We start from the raw sequence: 14715 nt of genomic DNA on the forward strand, positions 1-14715 counted from the left end.
TGTACTTTGAAGATTACCACTGCTTTTTTGAAGCTGCAGAATAGGCCAGCAGAGACACAGAGGCTGACTCGAAAATGCATGCTACCCACATCATTGCTGCTAGTTTCTAACTCAGCAGAGGCATAGGTGTGTTTCTCAGAGTGGAGAATGTTGTTTCAGTTACTGACACTTCTGAGGCAGTTTCGCATGAAACACTGAACAGGGTGGAAACTTTCACTTTGAACAAAAGAACAATTTTAATAGAGCCTACATACCTGTACCTTTTCATGTCTGTCCCTTCTCACAGCTCTCCCAGACCAAACATTCTGATGATGGCCAAAAAAGGAGATTCAGTTAACTGTGAAAATGTGTTTTCATCAAAAAACTGTAACTAAGGAGCTCTTGAACAACAACATGGGAAAAGTCAAAGACGGTCAAGTTGCTGCAGAGGAAGATCCTAGCACAGCAGGGTATCTCAGAGGAAAGGTACAGACAAGGACATTAGGACTTTATACTGCCAAATGTCCTTGTCTTTTGTCCATCTCTTTGCTTTGGCAAGCTGCAGGCAGACAGAAGGAGACAGCACAGACCTGGCATGGTCAAGAGGGATTTTCAGCTCTCCCATTAAAGCAGTGGGTAGGGTCCATCAGGTAAGCAAATATCCATGTAAACATCTGGTAATAGCTACACGTGGGGCTATCAGGGCATCACCTTTGTGTTTGTTTGTCTGAGGCAAGTTCTCGTAGGGATGACAGAGCATTCCTACAATGAACAGAAACACACAAAACGTTGAAAACTGTTTGAAAATGCCAAAATGCTCATGTTCAATTTGTGAAACTCACACTTCTTGAAAAAACGTCTCTTGGGGCAAAGAAGGCAGTTTTCCTCTCATGCTTGCACGTAGTACATTCTTGATCTGACAAGACTTGCAACCACAAGAGAGCACTCTTTCCTTTGAAGATGTCTCAGCTTCCCCAGAAAGCTGCAGATATGCCATATAAGTTTTGCAAACTGCTTGTGAGCTGGTTCAGTTAGACCAGAGCAGCCAAAACAACAAAGCTTGCAGTTGTCTTTTGGATTTCATTGTGAAAAGCCTGTGGGTAGTTTTTAGATGACAGAAGATCCTTGGTTCCTGGAAGTGAGGAGTTCTGCCAAAACTTTGAAGATCCCTGTAAACTTTGCAAATTACCCATCTTTTGGAGACAATTATATCAAATGATATCATGGATTACAATACATGAGAAGTGTTTAGAGCCTGGAAGATTATTTATGTTTGGCATTAACTCTTATGGTCATAATTTCAAGTGGAGAGAAAAGGAATACACAGGAACCCTCTTATTATCTTTTGAAATATGAAGATCACAGGAAAAGAAGGGCTTAAATTGTGGAGTGATGGTCCTCAAAACCTGTCTGTACATTAACTGGCATCCTACACCTATAAAAACAACAAGGCTCTCCAGGCACAGTGCGGACCTCATGAGTTGTTAGCCTTGCTTTGAGATCTGAGTTTTCTATACACCACAGGAGGAAACTGCAGCCTGTGCGGCAGGGTACCTATACAAATGTTGGATTGATACACTGGAAGCCAAATTCAGGAACTAACACTCCACTGGTGAGGAAAAAAAGAAGCATGGACAGCACTAAAGACGATGATAAACTGTTGAAGAGGATTGCATTTCCAGGAGCTGTGTCCCTGGCTAACAGCCACATGCACCCCCATGGGGTACCCCTGAGGGAGCCCTTTGGGGTTCCCTTCCACCTGGACCCATCTTATTGGGAGCAAGCCTATAGTGGGCACACAGCTCGCATCTCCTACATCCCATTTCCTGGCTACATGGGCATCTATGACTATTCCTTCGAGCCTGCCTTCATTCGGAAGAGGAACGAGAGGGAGAGGCAGCGGGTGCGCTGCGTGAACGAGGGCTACACGCGCCTCAGGGAGCACCTGCCCAAGGAATTCGCTGGCAAGCGCCTCAGCAAAGTGGAGACCCTGAGAGCTGCAATAAGCTACATCAAACACCTGCAGAGCTTGCTGGACTGCCATCCCTTAGGCTCCACCAGTGAGGAAGCGCTCTCTGCCAAGGAGTGCCCAGGAGCTCCTAGTCTGGCTTCCCAGCGGGAGTGCAACAGCGATGGAGAGTCCAAAACTTCTTCAGCGTCATCCCCCTACAGTGAATTTGAGGAGACAGGCAGCTAGGTCTCCTCTCTGGACACAGAAAGCTTCAAGTTTGGCTGAAAAACAATTCCAAATGCTGGGGAATTTTCTACAGATGAAAATCAATATTGGGGAAAGGAGAAACAGATAGGAAAGGCAAAAAAGAGGTACTTTTAATCTGTCAAAGGGCTTTAAATGTTTGCTGTATAAAACTTAAATGTGATTTGTAAACAAACATTATCTCTCAGGCTGCTTCAGCTGAGTTACTAAGCTTCATTTGGACTGCTAAACTGGAGCAACATTTGCATTCTACTTTACATTCAGCTTTTGTTCTGTTCTATTTTCTTTTGCCTTTCACTCGAGACAGTCAAACCAGATAAATCCATTTCAGGAAATTCTCTTCCCCTTTCTCCTGCTTTGTCCAGTGAGTGTTACTGTCTGTTTTTCCTGACTGCTAACCTGAGATGCACTGCACTGCAAACGCTTGGACTGGGGAAGGTAAGATTTAGATAAAATATCTTTCCATAAATATTTCTGAAAACTCACAGAAATACTTCTATTTGTGAAACAACAATTTTTCAAATAAGAACAAGGCTATATTTGGAAATTTGTTTCTTTTAAAGCAGCTTCTAAAGTGAAAGAAACGTTTCATACACTGGACACTGACTATTTGGTGATTATTCTAAGGATAATTTTCTGGAAAATAAAGCTGGACACTTATTTCAATCAATGCTAGGAAGAGGGAAACAGAATTCTCTAAAACTGCACCTTCAAAATCAAAGCTTCACTCAAGATACTGAAAAAATGAAAGCCTTTTTCCTACTTTTCTGAAATCTGAGTTCATGGACAAAAGAGTCTTCTTTGTGTCTTTGGCAGGTCAGAAATTATAGGCTCAGAAATAAAACCTGTAGTGGTGTGTACCGAAGGGGAAACATTGAATATAGCAGTTTACATCTGCATGAAAATATGGGTATTGCTCCTTTTTTAGGACATTGTATTACTTTTTCAAAGGACACAGCTTTTAAAATTAATACTTCAAAATATATGGAGTACCTTTAATTTGGATTGCATATACTGAAAATGAGATTTTTCTCTCCATTTTGCTTTAAAATCTGACTTTCTCCAAGGCTTAAATTCCATTCTGAATATGGGGTAAATGTCTTACCCATCCACTTTCCACACACCTTTCAAACTTTTGCTCTTTTGGCCTTGTGTTGATGAAGTGGTTTTGTATCTTGTTTTCTTTCCTTCATGTCATGTTGACTGAACATCTGAAAAAATACTCATGTTTAAATAAGAACAAATACTGATCAAATACCTCAAAATGTGTCCATAAATTTCCTTTAAATAAAAAAGTGATTAATCCTGCCTGTGTCTTTTTTCACTTTTAATTGATAACAAACAAGACAGCTCTGATTGCAGGAGTAGTAACTTTTCAGGAAAAAAATAGAGAAAATGGAAAGGAAGAAAATATGAACTGCCACCTATAAAACTAAATTTTTAATCTAGATTTTAAAATTTAGATAAAGAGAAGGCTTGTGTTTTGGGCATCTAATAAAAATTACTTGGTATAAAAATACTCTGCTGCTTTCTGGAAGACTATTCTCAACATCTGTACACTTTAGGCTCCTGTGTCCATGGCAGTCACAGGCCTTGTTCTTTACCCTTTACGTAGGAGAAGCTCCATTTTCTACTGACTTTTGTTTCACTGAGGGCTGTTACTTTTGCAGAGGCTGCTTACCAGACTCAGAAATTGAGGTTTAGTTGCCTGGACAGTTCAGATCCAGAGCCAATGCACTCATTTCTGAGCGCAGTGTTGTGCAGTGTTTGTATTTCTTACCCAAGAAAGAAGAGGACAACGAGGCACAGGTCCAAATGCCTGATTGGGTTCTATTGTTTCTTGGCTCTTCGTGTTTCCTTTCTATTTCTCTGGCAAGAGACTCTACCCGTCTCTCTCTTTGACTCAGTTTTGAGATTTCTGGAAATGCGGTGTTGCTGCTGGTAATTCTGTGAATTAGCCTGCACTGCATTTCTCCCTTAAAGCAAAGATTAAATCTTTGTTATCTATAAAAAACTTACACTCCCTCCGAGTACCAGAGGCAAATTCTGTGAAGCATACTTCTTTAGAAAGCACTTCGAAGATGAAAAGCATCTTCATGATATAATGACAATAAATAGCTGAATCAAACCAAGCCATCAAAAATAAAAATTGCCAGAGTGACCATTACTTCCTGGGCAGGACATGTCAGATAAGGCCACAGATGAGTTTTTAGGTCAGATTGCTATCACAGAGGTCTGACCCTGACAGATGAATATCCAGGAGCCTCAATCCTTGATTCCCAAACCTCAGAGAGATGGTGCACTGTGCCACCTTCTCCGTGAGCAGCTGGCTGGAGAAGGGGACAAAGCTGTGACTCTGCCCCTTTTCATCTCTCACGTGGAGTGTTCCTCAGTGTTCCCATCTAATAGAGTGGAAATTATCCCACCCTGGGGCTGTGCTTGGCCATCACTGCTTTAGGCTGTCTAGCTACTTTTTTTCAGACTATACATCTTTAACAGATCTGGACATGTCCTTAAAATGCCTCCCAATCCAACCTCAATGCTGAAGATGCAAAAACCAGAATGCCACATGCATTTTAATTTAATTTTATATTAAAAAAAAAATTCTGGCAGAAGAGGAAATTCTTTCTGTGGGAAAAATCTGTCACAGATTGAACCCCTCTCTTGAGGAAAGTTGTACGTTTTTGTTTCTCACAGTTCCTGTTGTTATGCAAACCTCTTGCACAATTTTAGCACAAGCAAGTAGAAAACGAGGTTTCCTAAATATGGATTGGTGCTTTTATCCAGGCATCAGCAAAGGTTTAAAGTGAATGCCATATTTCAGAAGCTTTATTAAGCTGTTTCTGTCTAGACAAAGGTTTTCTCAAAGCTTCTAAAGTGTATCATTATCAGACTTTTAAAGCAGACAATGATCCAACTTGCCACCATGAAAATTAAAGTTTTAATGAAAATGTTGACCAGAAGAATTCTTTCCACGTGGGACAATTACGATTTACAAGAAAGGTGAATGCTGCTATCTCTAGGCAACCATGCTACAGCTTTATCCAACCCTTGCACACCAAAAGCAGACACTTTAATCTTTCTCCAAAATCTGGAAAAAACAGACATCTGAAATCTTCCCTATGCTGCCATTAAATTACAAATCCATTTGCTTCTTGATATTATCAGCATTTTAAAGATGTGTTATCCCAGCCATGATATTGCTTTCAATCCTCTAATAGCTATTTAGCTGATTTCTTTGTAAAAGCCCACCTACAATCCTTTCATGTTATATTACCCAGTGTCAATAATGTGGCCAAAGAAAACCAGAAGGCACTATAGAAAAGTCATGTTCAGGCTGTAAACAATCAGGGCCAATTTATCTCACTGGAATAAATGAGCAGGGAATGTCCACACACACCCATACACACACAGAGTATCTTTGAAAACATTTGTCTCCAGCATACTTAGGCAGGAGGCAAAACAAGATCCAGAACATTTTGAAGAGACACGCTGAAGAGGTACCAACAGGAGAGCCCTGCTGAAGTAAGCTGAGGTAAGTGCAGTAGCTGAGTAAGGTCTCAGTAAGCCTTTCCAAAATAGTCTAAGCAGATATAACTTCAGCATGTGCTTCTCACTAGTAACCCTTAGAATACAGAGAGATGGCTACAGAGAAGAACTAAATTTTTTCTAGACAAATGGGGAGCAGCAGAACGGCAAGACTGCAGTTGCATCCACACAAGGTCTTCACCTCACAGAAGCTCTGAAAACTCAAGAGGATCAGCATTCTTCATTGACTTGAAGGTATGCTTGTAAGTAAAAATCCACTATAAATGCTCACTCATGTATTTCCCACATGATTCTTACACAATTCTTTTCTACCATGTTGTGACTATATCCACTAACAGAGCAGTGGAAAAGTTCTTCAAGTTGCCTTTGCTTGCTGAGAGAACAAGTTAGAGGAGTGAAGACCCCCTTGAAAATTTTTGAGACCCCTCAGCTCACTTCTGATACGACTGGAGATAGAGGTGTCCAAGACATGAAATTCCTACATGGTCCACGAGCGCTGGTGGCTCCAGAGTAGGAAAATGTGCCAATGTAGAGTCCTTACAGAGGGGAAAGCTAACAGTGCCCTCGTGATGGTCAGCCAGCCCACAGGCACCAGCCAGCTGTGAGCAGGCACATGTGCTTTTTGTTGCCTCTTGCCTGTTCTACTGGTGCTAGTTAGAAAAAAAAAAGTATTTTGAAGGTGGGTTTGTTTGGGGTTTTTTTTCAGGAGGGGAAAGCTACATGAATGGTCTGTGGGAGGCTGAAAAGTTGAAATGGTGGGGAAGGCAGTGGGCAGTGAAGCCTTGGAGCTTATACAGCACAAAGCCGAGCTAAGCTGCATTTACTGTGCTGCTCACAAAGCAGCTTGCTTGTCTCCGTGATTTTGTTTTGATGTGGTGTGGTTCTGGGCATGCACAGCAGATTTTTGTGTTCCAGGGCTATAAGATGTCAGCACTGAATACTAACCAATCTCTTCCACCTGCACTGAGATCACAAAGAGAACAAGTAGTTACAAATAAACGGAATTTTCACATCTTTTCATGTATGCGCTTTACTGCAGCATTTTGCTATGCGAGGCTGCTCTCTTGATGTAGCTTTTTAAATGTAAAAAGCACTGAAGAAGTTCCAGGCTCAGCTGCAGACAGCTTATCCCAAGGGATCACTCATGCAGAGGTGATGTGTGCATCTCCACACCCAGAGGCATTAAAGCACACTGGGGCTTCACCAGTGAAACTGATAATAAACTGTAATGCATAAATGAAATAAGCCAGAGGTACAAACACAGGAGTGTGTGTTGTGGTGTTTGTGCATGGGAAAAGGTGGAAGCATGGAAGAGGGGAGGGAGACAAGAAAGTGGTTTTGAAGTGCCTCACACTGATACCATATCAGCTGAAACAAGGGAAACAGGAACAAATGAGATATTATATCTTTGGGGAGGATTAATTCTGGGAAAATAAACCCAACCACCCCCCAAACTTAATATATTTTCCTGCATCTCAGACACACCGTATTTATTTACCTATCACCACTTCTTATTCATCATTGCAAAATACCTCCAAGTGTATTTTTTATCAAAAAGCTGAGCAGTTGTGAGCAGGCTGTGCTCTACCTGGGGACCGAGGGGAAGATTACAGTGCTCAGCTCACCTGCTGCCACGAGCCAAGTGATAAACCCAGATTACTTCAGCCCTGAGCTTTGCCTCTGTTTCAACAACAGCATGGCCCACCTCTTGCCTCTGTGTTGGGAACACCAGTAGATGCTGCCTCACTGGAAAGCATCACCAAACTGCCCCTGTAATGCTTTACCAGGAGCTGGTTGCATGGGTTTCTTGTCCCCTGTGTGAGTGGAAGCACCCAGAGCCCCTGTGCTTGTAGATAAACCTGCCCTTGCAAGTTACCCAACTCTGGTATTGCAGAGCTACCAGCATTTCTATTTCTATTTCTATTTCTATTTCTATTTCTATTTCTATTTCTATTTCTATTTCTATTTCTATTTCTATTTCTATTTCTATTTCTATTTCTATTTCTATTTCTATTTCTATTTCTATTTCTATTTCTACTCTCCCTATCCCTATTTCCTTCCATCTCTTTCCCTTATGGTACAGTTACAGTGAGGGTGGTGGGGACAAATAAACCTCTCTACCAGGCTGTCCTGACAACGGTGCCACTGGCATCCTCCTTGCCCACGAGCATTCCACTGCTGACTAATGCAGACCACTGCTGAAGCTAGGCAAAAAAACCATGAAAAGCCCTGCCCAGTTCCACTCTTGCCTCCTTCAGCCCCCCAACCCCAGTGGTGTGCTCCCAACACACCTGGGTAATGCTGCAGCCCTGGTTTGCAGGGGCAATGCCCCACTGCAAGTGGCGGTGCAGATCCCGAGGGCCCTGTTAGGACAGATCAAAGCTGTCAGCATGACAAGCAATACAAATGCAAGGAATTTGCCTTTGTTTATGTGCAGTGTGCTCCATAGCTTTGCATTTTGCAGCACTATGAAAGCTTTAAAATTTCCATTTAGATTAACAAGCCCATAAAGCATAAGGTTATTAAGTGGTGTTTATATTATCCTGTCTGAGCAGCTCATTCAGTTACCAGCTGGTTTCATTTTTACTAAAAGCAAGTTTCATGAGGGTGCTGAGTTGGAGCCGCATGTGTTGGGGGAGCTTGCTTTGAAAAGACAAAACAGCAGCAATGCCACCACCACGAAATAGCTGAATTGCTCTGTAGTATGAGGGGTCAGTGCCTTCAGAGGTGAATGAAATTAGGTGGCTCTGTGATTGAAAAACATATTTCATTTAAACATTTTTAAATTTATTTTTGACAAAAATCTCTGAGCATTTGTTAGTTTCTGCAAACTTTACTAGAATTTCACTGAAGCCACTGACTTAAGGAGCACATTTACAGTATCAGGATTATTTTTTTCCCAATAACAAAGTCTAGTGGGGTCTCTGGCCAGACTTCCAATGTCTGTAGCAGGGGTTAAGAAGAGCACCTCTGAGAAAGCCACTGGTGAGTTTCCCAAATGGTTCTTGATTGCATGAGATAAAGTGAGAGCGTAAGGAATGATGCCTGGCATGCAGGTGTAGGCACAGACACGTGGGGCAAATGCCACAGAGCACCTGCAATAGCAGGCACCAGGGTCTGGAGAGCAGGGCCTTGGAGCACGGGGCAGGTGTCATCTGGTATAACCTGTGGCTCAGGTGTGACAGTGGCAGCAGCAAACTGTGTCCAGGAATCATCAGCATGGTGTGTTTTATTTTATAGCTGAAGTTAAGTTTTACAGATAAGGAAAAATTTATTCTGTCAATCTGTAAATGAGGCCATTTTCAGTTTGGAAGAATATAAGTAGAGATAATGTAAAAAATATTTTTGTATTGAGCCATGCCCACAAAACAGAGGCAGTTTGGGGTTTATTTTTGTTTTCTGCAAGCATTTCCTTTTTTCAGCTAGCCCTAACTTTTAATACAGAGAACAAAGTTCACAAGTGTATGCTCAAATATTGACTTCATTGCAACAATTAGGAAAATGACTTGGCATATGTGAATGCTTAAGGCTTCCACACCATGAAATGTGTGAATGGAAATTCATTAGACTTGCTTAAAATTTACTTGGAGAGGTTTAAGCAAAGGCAGTTTGCAGGGCAGAGTAAAAAAAAGTTCAAAAGGTTTGAAGAGTTGTTGAGATTTCTGGAAGATCGCATGCTAATTTTTAATGAGACTCATTGGGATGGAGTTCTTTGGAGAATAGGTTTTATAGTGAAATTTCCAGTGCCTCTTCATTTCGGCCAGGTTTTAGATAAGAATGTTATAACACAAATGCTCCAAAGGGAAAGACTACCAGATAGGAGTATATTCCACCTGGTACATTATGGATGTAAGACAACACTTACATGGTTAAATTATATCCCTCTTGATATCTTTCCTGATTTTTTTTAAATCCTAGATTCAATGGAACAAACTCACCTCCTCATAAAAGATCTGGCAGCTCCCTTGGTGTCCTGAACCCTATCCAACTGATAATTACACTTGTTTGAAATCGGGGAGCTGAGAAGTAGCCTCCAGCCACTCAACAAAGGCTCCTCCAGTGCTCTGAGGAGGCAGTGCCGACAGTTCCCTTCTCCTTGTCTGCCTCCTGCTGAAACACATTTGCAGAGTCTCCTGAAGCCTCTAAGGCTTTTCCAGAGATCTGGTGGAACCAGACTGGTATCTCATGGAGTATCATCACATGCAAAGACAAAGAAACACCCCCACAGGCATAGTTAATGCAGACAAGTTTAATGGCTTTTTTTTTTCCTTCCCCCTCCAGTTGCAAATGTATAATTAATCTCAGTTCAAATTTACATGTTTGATCTATTTCCTTTAGGCTTCAGATGTGTTTGAAGGAAGGGGAAGACCCTGTGATTTGATCTGAAATACCTGGGATAGGCTCAGTGTTTACATGGACAGACGCCCATGCCCAGAGCTGGTCAGGAGTGGAGGGCTCCCAGCTTGCAGCCCTGGGGCAGCAGAGCAGTGGCTGACGTGCTTCCCAAGATGGGCTGCAGGAGCCCCTTCACCCCAAGAAAACATTTCCCCAGGGCTCCCATCAGCAGTGAGAATACCCACAGCCAGGTGATCGGAACCTTCTGCAGACAAGAGCCAGGGCAGGAGCTGACCCTCCTGTGAACAGACCCTCTGAGCCCTCGCTCCCACAGTGTAACAGAAATGAAAGGTGTAGGATTGAAGGATGTATCCACTTCAAACAGGGAAATTTCCATTTGAAGTGCTGTCTTGAGTCAAATCCTCCCCAGCAGCACTTTGTTCCCCTCACTAGCGTGTATCAGTTTCTTCTGACAACAGTTTCATGGCTTCGGGATAAAAAAGCCCAACTCCATTGGTATTATATTTTACAACTACAGACAGACCACGGAGATTAAAATTCTTTGGCTGATTCACCAAAGATGGGAAGGGGGGGAGATGGGTCCATCCACCAGGCACTGTGAAAGGTGGGTTGAACACAAACCAAAGTGAATTCAGCCTTTCATTCCTGGTGGTGCCATGGAGGCTGGGGAGGGTGGCGGGTGCAGGTGGCAAAGGCAGAGCTGAGGGGACACTGTCATGAGGGGCCCTATGTGCTGGGGAGATGGACTCTGGCACTGATTCAGGGCTCTTCACTTCTTATGTCACAACTCTAAGGGCTTGTTCCTATGGCAAACATGAGTAGCTGAAGAACAAAATAATTTCTGCTTGATCCATCAGGGTTTTGTTTGGTTTTGTTTTCCCACTGCAACCAAAGGCCTCCCTTAAATGTTTTCTTCCCTGACATGCAGTACTTTGGTTTGATCTTCAGATTTTCAAAGTTCTTCAGGTAGGACTGTTCAGTGTGAAGTAAAGTGAAATGAAACCCCATGTACTGACATGCACTGCTGCATGTTTCCTGTCTGAAAGCATCAGCCTTAACACCATCCCTCTCCTTGATGCACCCTGAGAGAGCAACCCGATGCTCCCTCAGTTTTGTCCCCTAGCACAGGAAGATGAAAAAACAAGGTGGCATGTTCAGCACTTCACACAGGCACAGAGGAATTTAGCCACTCACTAACACTGAAGTCAAGATGAGGGTCTGGCTCGGAGGCTCTGTGTTCTGACCAGAAGTCTATGAAAAAGTTATTCTCAATTTTGCAGTGACTACTTGAAACACTGAACAGCTTACGTTCTCTTCTACTTCCAGTTTAGACTGTGACAGGAACAAACTTATCCCTCCAGTAGCACTGAAGCCTCAGGAGAAGACAGCATGCACTGAGCATGACACAGCTTAGGCCATGCTCCACAGAGGGGTACCACTATCATCAGCAGCACTCATAGGAGCAGAAGGACTTGGTCCTGTTTAAGCACAGATTTGTACCTGAAGAGGAAAGACCAATAAAAAGTGAGATTAACGAAAGTGATTTTTTTCCCTATTTGCAAATAGGGCACCAAGGCATAGCAAGATGAAGTGACTTGGTACAGGCTGGAAAAGTCCATGATGGACTTGAATGTCTGAGCCTTAAGCTGAAATTTTCTTTCCAGGACCAGTCTGTTATGGAGAATTCACTTTCTGCCAGAGAAGCAGGGGGAAAGGAGACAGCAATGGTCCTCCTGGATGCTATTGATAATCATCAAATTGTTGGAATTTCTGCCTGAGAGACAAGGAAGGGAATATTGGCACAAGCAAGGCTTTGTGTTTCTCTATCAAGATAAAACTTCTGCCTCATTCACTGCCCATTAATGGAAGAAAGAGCTTGTGGGGTCTGGCAGAGCATGCCAGCAGCCTGCATATCTCCTGAACTATCCTAAGGGGATTTGTGAAGGCCTTGCCCAAGTCACCTCACAGCCCTGGGACTGAGGTGTGGGACAGGAGCAGTGCATAGCTCCTGGCACACCATGCCTGTGAGCAGAGTTCTCCCTCCCTGCTCGCCCCTCTGAGGCCTGACAGCTGCCCCACGGGCACTGCAGTCCCCTGAGATCCCTTCCCTGGGCAGGGATTCCATGCCATGGAGGTGCCCACTGGGGCTGCTGGGGTAAAGGGAGCACCCACAGGTACCCTCCTGCCAGCACAGCCCCATGGGCTGTGGGGTGGGCCAAGAGGGCTCCCTGGATGGAGAGTTTTCTCCTCTGCAGGGCTCCGTTCTTCCACCATGAAAGGGCTCCAGCCCTGCAGACATGCACAACTTGTGTCGGGAAAATGGACAAAGTCCTTTCTGGGCTAGATTCAAAATTCACAGATAGTCAAAATACTCAAAATGGAGGAGAAAGTGCTGGTCATGGCTCTTCATGTATCTGCCTGACAAAAACACTCCTATGAGAGGTGGAGAAAAACCCTTAGCAACAGCTACAGTTTAAATACCTTTGAGAGAAAGAATAATTGACAATGATACCTTTTTAGTCCTCATCCAAGAAGTGGTGAAACATTTAGCAGGGAAACAGTGGAGGAACTTATCAGCCTACCTATGGTTTTAAAGGTTGATAACTTGTCTGTGAATGACACAAATTTAAAGCACCACAATAATAAGCATTAGTCAAAAATAAAACAACCAGGATTTTGGTTTTTTTTTTTTTTTTTTTTTAACATTCAAAGCACAAACAGGTGACAATTCTGAAGAGCTGAGAGCTGGGTAACTAGGTGATGTCTTGGAATAAGCTCCAATACAAGGCTGACTCAAACACCTCAGCATGTGAGGGCAGCCCAGCCCCTGTGTGTCTTTTACTAAGCTAGTAAACGTTAAGTGCTGGCAGATGATTCCATTTCCCTTTCCTGGTCATAATCTCTGCAATTAAGACTAGTGATTATTTTGGTTTCTGAATTTATATACACAACATGACCCAAAGCAGTCTCCTGGGGTTTGAGACCAAGGGTGCAGCAAGATGGGGATGTGCCCAGCACTATGAAAACCAGCAGCAGCAGCTCAGGCTGGGGATGGTTGGTTGCCTGAGGAGACCAAGCTGCCATGGGAGACCCAGAGGCATTTCTGTACCCTGTGCTCTTCCACCTCACACATGGCTCAGCATGATCGCCACCCTCCTGCTACATATTGTAAACAAAAGCCCCACCAGAAACCACGTAATTATTGGTGTTTGTGAGTGCCAGGAAGTTATTCTCTTCTTCCTCCCATGGTGCAGGGGACAAAGCACCTGTACTCATTATCTCCCTGGCTGGGGGCTGCAGAGCTCCTGCTTTTCCGCTGTACACCTCCCACCGCCAGCTTTCCAGACAGAAAACCAGAAGTGCTGGTGATCATAACCCCTCGGGTTAGGACAGGGCCCAAGAGAGCAAAGCAAATGCCAGGTACAGGCAGGGCTTGCTGCTTCACTGAAGCTTTTCTGCAAGCCGGGAGCGTGCTGCCACACGCTGCAGGAGGGATATTGCTCTGTCTGATCACTTTGAAGGCTGGGGCGGTGCAGAGAGAGGAGAAGAGGCCAGTTAAGTGTGTTTATGTTTGAGAGGAATGAAGGAGAGCAGAGGACAGAGTGGAGGTGCCTGCGCCAGGGATGTGTCAGAGATCACTTCTTCCTCCTGGGCCAGAACACCAGCCTGGGACCACCAGCGTAGGAGGAAGCAGTGTGTGCAGAGCTGTATTTAAAGCAGGGAGAGGAAATTCGGAGAAGAGGGAACAGAAATCCCAAGAGACAGGATGGTGACAAAAGTGACACCAGGCTCCCAACCCGTGAGGTGTGCAGTATGGCGCAAATATACCACAGCAGCTTACCTTGCTGGGGTCTGGTTTCCCTTGGGAGAGGCTGAATTAGGGGAGTTAGGCACCTGGAGAACACTAAGTGTGACCAAGTCAAGGGAGGCGATCAGCTGCACCCCAGCTTTGCCATCTGTTATGACAAATGAAAAACAGATGCCCCATTTGCAACACTGCTGGGAGGAACTGCCTTCCCGAGAGTCTCACACAGCACAGGCTGAGTACTGTGTGCTGCCCCTTCCACCTGGCGCTGCACCCCACAAACAGCACTCTCAGCTCGGGGTGCAATCCAAGGGCTTTCTGAAAGAGTCCCCAAAAGGCAACCAAACCCCGAAGTGCAGACTTAATGCAGACACCCTGTGCAAGCCAACAAACCTTCTGCTGCAGGCCACAGATGAGTGAATCAACTGAACTCAGGCAGGGAACAGGTGAGTTCCAGAGTGCCTCTGCTTGGACAGAAGTGTCCAGCAGCTCCAAGGGTAGATAGACCACATCTCCTAACTTCCTAACTGTGGCATCCCAAGGAAAAAAGGCCCTAACCCTCATTCACCAAGGCTTTCTCAGTCTTTTGGGGAGGAAAGTGCATCACCAACAGGTATTTCAGAGTTATCAGTAATTTTCCGTGGAAGCAGAGATGGTTCAATGATTGCACTGGTTCTTTGGCGTTGCCAAAATGCTCCTGTAGATCCACCTGTATTTCAGCACATGAATTTTAATACTGCATGCCTTCTCTACCTAACACTTCTTTTAATTTAGTTTTTAAAATGCAGAATAAAATAAGTTGGTGGACAAC

The 14715-nt window shown here is 44.0% G+C and overlaps 1 protein-coding gene across 1 annotated transcript; it reads left to right on the forward strand.

The window, feature by feature from the left end:
• Positions 1–1609: 1609 nt before the first annotated feature.
• ASCL4 (achaete-scute family bHLH transcription factor 4) lies at positions 1610–2176 on the forward strand. The gene has a single exon (XM_066184647.1). It carries the CDS (start codon positions 1610–1612, stop codon positions 2174–2176), a length of 567 nt encoding a protein of 188 aa, XP_066040744.1.
• The last annotated feature ends 12539 nt before the right edge of the window (positions 2177–14715 follow it).

Source organism: Chamaea fasciata, unplaced genomic scaffold (genome assembly GCF_029207755.1).
Source record: "Chamaea fasciata isolate MVZ Bird 193981 ecotype frontalis unplaced genomic scaffold, bChaFas1.0.hap1 SCAF_5, whole genome shotgun sequence".
Classification (NCBI taxonomy): domain Eukaryota; kingdom Metazoa; phylum Chordata; class Aves; order Passeriformes; family Sylviidae; genus Chamaea; species Chamaea fasciata.

Bases quoted from the DNA above. Each gene is read 5' to 3' on its own strand.
- ASCL4 (XM_066184647.1), top strand. From the start codon at position 1,610: ATGGACAGCACTAAAGACGATGATAAACTGTTGAAGAGGATTGCATTT.